The sequence below is a fragment of the Mus pahari genome, chromosome X (assembly GCF_900095145.1).
Source record: "Mus pahari chromosome X, PAHARI_EIJ_v1.1, whole genome shotgun sequence".
Classification (NCBI taxonomy): domain Eukaryota; kingdom Metazoa; phylum Chordata; class Mammalia; order Rodentia; family Muridae; genus Mus; species Mus pahari.
This window is the reverse complement of record NC_034613.1, coordinates 63,028,464-63,033,913: the sequence shown is the minus strand read 5'-3', so window position 1 is coordinate 63,033,913 and position 5,450 is coordinate 63,028,464. Positions and strand designations below refer to the sequence as shown.

The following is a 5,450-nucleotide window of genomic DNA, read 5'->3' as shown; positions in this document are numbered from 1 at the left end:
TGTGTGTGTGTGTGTGTGTGTGTGTGTGTGTGTGTACATGTACACCATATGTGTGTGGGTACCCACAGAAGTCAGAGATGCTATCATATCTGCCAAAGCTGGAGTTGCAGGTAGCTGTTAGCCACCCAATGTGGGTACTGAAAACAAAACTTAGGTCTGAAGAAAAAAAAAAAACAGCAAGTGGTCTTATTCACTGAAAAATCTTTCCTGTTCCTTAAGCAGCATTTTTATAACCAATTCTTCATCATGTGATCTAGTATCATGCTTAATCCTTAAAAAATCCCCTATGGGTGCATTATGCTTGACAATGTCCTTCTTAAAACGTAACTACTAACTTTGAGTAACTGCATAATTTGTGTTAGCTTTCAAGTGCTTCAATTGACTTCCAGTATTATTTAAATTTTAGACAAATAAGAAAACATAGGTTTTTATTTTAAAATTAATGAGTTAACTCATTTCATGAGGGATTTTTATATGCATAGAGGTCTTTATGTTTTGATTGTTTGAGCCCTCCCTTAATGTATTTGCTAGAAATAATAGTGTTCAACTTTTTAATCTATTTGTACCACACTATAGTCTTTCAAAAGTTGTTCATACACTTTCTGAATTAAGGCCAAATTTACGTGCTAGAAAAGCTCATCTTTACACAGAAGGAAAAAAATTCATAGTCCATAACTGCAGATGATGTTTACATGGAAATGAAGTAATCATTATGGCATGGAAACATCCAGTTCTTAGCCTAAAATTTTAAATGTACGTTTAGGGAGAGGTCAAGTTGTTTTTTTTCCAAGACAGGGTTTCTCTGTGTAGCCCTGGCTATCCTGGAACTCACTCTGTAGACTAGGCTGGCCTCGAACTCAGAAATCTGTCTGCCTCTGCCTCCCAAGTGCTGGGATTAAAAGTGTGTGCCACCACTCCCGGCGAGGGGTCAAGTTTTAATGACTATTTTACCCCAAATAACTGCCTATTTTGCTATACTAAAATAAATACATAAAATATAAATTTTAGCCGGGCAATGGTGGCACACACCTTTAATCCCAGCACTTGGGAGGCAGAGGCAGGTAGATTTCTGAGTTTGAGGCCAACCTGTTCTACAGAGTGAGTTCCAGGACAGCCAGGGCTACACAGAGAAATCCTGTCTCAACCCCCACCCCAAAATTATATATGTATATAATTTTGTTTAAACTCTGCAACTTTGAGAATTATTTCTTACAGTTTTATACACATACATATACAAACACACATTCATGGGGTTTGATTTTGCTCCTCTGCCTTTTCTTCTAATTCTATTTATTTTGTGAATTGAAAAACAGATAAATTCCCATTTTTGTGAATCCCTCTTTGGACACTTCATCTTGAGTAACTACTGTTCTAGAGTTTATGGTAAAAAATTTTTAAAAATTTTAGTGAGACAGGAATGCCTTTAGAAATCAGTTTCTCTAGTCTGTTAATATCAGTTGGCTTCCCATTACTCTCTGGAGTTGTTTATTCAATGGTGGGGTATGTTTGTTTTGGGTGGTTGGGTTTTTTTGTTGTTGGTTTGGTTTGGGGGGTTTTGGGTTTTGTCTTTGAGACTACGTAAAGCTGGCTATCCTAGAACTCAATCTGTAGAATAGGCTGAACTCACCAAGATTGGCCTGCCTCTGACTCGAGAGTGCTAGAATTAAAGACATGTACTACCATGCCCAGCACTAATATGTGGGCTTTTGGCATCCTTGTTAGAGTTTCTTTATATGAGTAATAGGTTGTAAAGAATTATCAACAATCCATTTTATTTATGAGAAAGAGAACAGCTAATAAACTTTACTGTGGAAAAAAATGTGACCACTAGAATGCTGGTCATGGTAGCACACACCTGTAATCTCAGCACATGGAAGATGGAGGCAAAAGGATCAGGAGTTCAAGGCTAGTCTCAGCCACCTAAGGGTTCAAGGCTAGCCTGAGCTCTACTGAAAAAGAATAGGCTAGGGAGATAGTTCAGTCAGTAAAGTACTTGTGAGGACCCGAATTCAAGCCCCAGAATCTATGTAAGAAAAAGAGCTGGTCATGTATAGCTCCTAAGGAATAACACCAGTGATGTCCTCTGACTTCCACATATGTTTGTGAGTAGACGCACATACAAAGTAATCACTAGACCTGATGAGGATAAACTCAAAAAGAGATCAGAGTCACCTCAGAAATGTTTTTCAGGGAGGTAAAGAGAAGCTGGAAGGATGGCTCAGCAGCTAAGAACACTTGTTCTTGGAGAAGACCCAGATTCAGTCACAGGCAGCTCACAACCATTCATAACTCCAGTTCCAGCAGGTCCATCACTCTTTTCTATCTTCCACTATATCAAGCACACACATAGTGCACATACATATACATAGGCAAAATACTTTATATATATATATATATACAAATAAATATAAAAATGTTATTAGAAAAAAGAAATGTTGTAGACTTCCCAACTCTGAGCATGAAGGAATGTCCATGCATAACAACATCTCTGCCACAGACCATATCTGAAGTTTCTAGACCCAGATACCCTAGAGATGCCGTGTCTATGTCCCATTTCCTTGTGGTCATCCAAAAACTGTCATAGCTACAGCCCCACTGAAGATGTAACTTGAGAGTCCCTTCCAAAAGTTAGATATGCTATTTCTCAAAGGTCACACAGGTCCCCTTCAGGAAAACTGGGGAAGAAGGGAAAAACCTCTCCCTGGACAACCCAGGGAAGATATACTTACTAGCTTATGTTCTCCACTCACCTTGCTGCTCTTAATGTGGCTGTCATAGTCTTGGAAGAGCTGATGATAGGCTGCCTGCAACTGAGCCAGCTTCCGTCTGTGCAAAAAAGGAGCTGTCACTGGAGAAACTGCTTTGTCCCAGTAGAGCCACAACTTGCCTAAAACAACTTTACCTTCTTCCTTCTTGTCCCATAAGAGACCTGAAATTTGGACTTCCTTGATTACATCTGGGATCCTGAGGTTATCAACCCAAAGGCAAGCTTTGTTGACTACAAGGATTCACTGCAAATAATTTGGCTGCTACATAGTTCATGTTTTCCTTAAAGCCAACATCTTGGAATGTTTCTAACAAGGGCTAAGGTACAACTCAGGAGTAGAACTTTTGCTTAGTGTGTTTGAGGCCCTCCATCTCTAGCACCAAAAAGAAAATAAATGTAGAGGCAGGGAGATTGTTCTAAATTAAAACTCAAAAGGATGCTGAACAAGATACCAATAGCAGGTCGAGAGCCTGTACAGGCATTGTGAGCCCAGATAAGGAGTGTTTAGGACCAGCTTAAAGGCACCATGGCTCTTTGCTTTCCTTACACCAAGAGTATATTTTAACTGTGATGAAAAGAACCTATGTAGGACATGTAGTAAACATGAATATGGGTAGAAAATATTCCTGTTTACATATAATAGTTGACTCTGTCATTAGCAAGGCAAAAGGAGAAAAATCAGCCCTTTTATACACAATCAGTCCCTAAAAGGCAGGACTCCCTAAAAGGCAGAAAGTACCATGGATGCTCTGAGATCTCTTGGTACCAACCCTCCCAGCCACTTACTTCTCCTCTGAAGCAGCCTGTCGCTCCATTCGCAAGGCAGCCTCCACACTCTGGTTCTGCATGCGCAGCTGGTCCACCTGGACACTGTGCTGCTGCTGTAACACCTCCCGCTCACTCTCCAACTGTCTGACCTGCTCACTAACTGCTCGAATCCTGACATGCAACAACAAAAAAAAAAGAACACTCTGAGAAGGCTGTGAGCTAATTAGCACTGAACTCAAGGATAGGCAGGAACTACTGTGCAACTCACAGTTTAGCTCAAGTCCCAGGCACCCTCATTAGAGGCTCAAGTTCCATACCTCATGGAACAAGATAGTCTCAGCAGAGAATTCATCTCTCCCTCTATACCCTCACTGTAAAAGCTCATGGTGTCTTATCTCTACCACCCATATTCCCCATATCTTCTGATCCTGGCCTATAGTACCCCCCCCAGTTTCCCTTAAACTCTAGTTCCGGTATTTGCCTCATCACCCTGGTACCCCTCTGTGTGCTCATTACAAAGGCAATGATGGACATTTCCATGGGTCTTTGAGGAAACCACTGACGGCCGATCATCCCAACTTTGCCAAGGCAGATCTGGACTACTGGGCCTGTTCCCTTTGGCCTTTTCTCACACTGCCCTCCCCCCACCAACCCACCACCAGTACTCTCTGAGCCCAAATCAAACTCTCCTCCCTCCGACAGGACAGGAGTCCCAAGCCACTGTTCCACAAACACAATGACTACCTATTGCACTAAGAAGGTCAGGGTTACCCTGTTAGCTTCACTAACTATATGGAGGACAGCAGCAAGGCAGTATGAGAGGCACAACAGTGCCCATGCCTGTAACTCAATGATCCCACGTGGTAACCTAACGCCCTTGGCAAAAGAGAGTAAGTGACAGTCCCAAAACCATTAGTTGACAAAGTCAGGCAAACTCACTTTTCTGCCAGAATTCAGAAATACTTGTGCATGCCTGGCAGAGGATACCAACGTGAACAATTCCCAACAGAAACATGGAATTCATAGTCTTTAATGAGAAGTAGTTCATGAGGGCTCTGTGCTATTCACAGGGTTGCTGTGGAAAGTATCCAGGCTTGTTCACCTAGGACTTTCTGCCTTGGTAGAATCCCACTGCATATCAGTCTGGATAGTGAGCTCTTAAGTGTGGTCTCAGGGGCCCTGCACTGCTTCCTAAAGAATAAACTGAATCCCAGTATGATGTTTTGAGTGAAAATGGCCCCCACAGGATTCTAGAGAGTGGCATTATTTAAAAGGATTAGGATAAGTGGCCTTGTTAGAGTAGGTGTGGCCTTGTTAAAAGAAGTGGATCACTGGGGATGGACTTTGAGATTTCAGATGCTCAAGCCAGACTCACTGGTTTACTCTCTTCCCTGCTGCCTGCCAATCCCGATGAAGAACTCTCAGATACCTCTCCAGCATCATGTCTGTCTGCTTACCATCATGCTTGCTACCATGACAATAATGGACTGAACCTCTGAATGTAAGCCAAATATAATGAAATGTTTTCCTTATAAAAGTTGTCATTGTCATGCTGTCTTTCCACAGCAATGGAAACTCTAACTAAGCACCCAGTAAAGAATCAGAGAGATTCTTTCCAGCAACAGCTAGAACTAGATTCCTGAATACCAGACCAGGCTTCTCACAAGGCAGCCCTGAAGGCCCTGGGGAATTTAAGAAGACTGTCAGTCCTTCCTTTCAGAGAGAGGAATTCCTAGAAGCTCCTACATTTATCTCATTAAAAACACTGGAAGGGCAGGGCGTGGTGGCGCATGCCTTTAATCCCAGTACTTGGGAGGCAAAGGCAGGCGAATTTCTGAGTTCGAGGCCAGCCTGGTCTACAAAGTGAGTTCCAGGACAGCCAGGGCTACACAGAGAAACCCTGTCTCAAAAAAAA

The 5,450-nt window shown here is 42.2% G+C and overlaps 1 protein-coding gene across 9 annotated transcripts in view; it reads right to left on the bottom strand.

The window, feature by feature from the left end:
- Ikbkg (inhibitor of nuclear factor kappa B kinase regulatory subunit gamma) overlaps positions 1-5,450 on the bottom strand; it is a 56,422-nt gene that overhangs the window by 6,165 nt on the left and 44,807 nt on the right. For all 9 annotated transcript variants that reach the window (XM_029534058.1, XM_029534057.1, XM_029534059.1 and 6 more), the window contains exons 5-6: positions 3,554-3,706; positions 2,751-2,826 (exon numbers count right to left, since the gene is read on the bottom strand). In XM_029534058.1, coding sequence (XP_029389918.1) covers positions 2,751-2,826; positions 3,554-3,706 — 229 coding nt within the window. The remainder of the gene's footprint in view (positions 1-2,750; positions 2,827-3,553; positions 3,707-5,450) is intronic.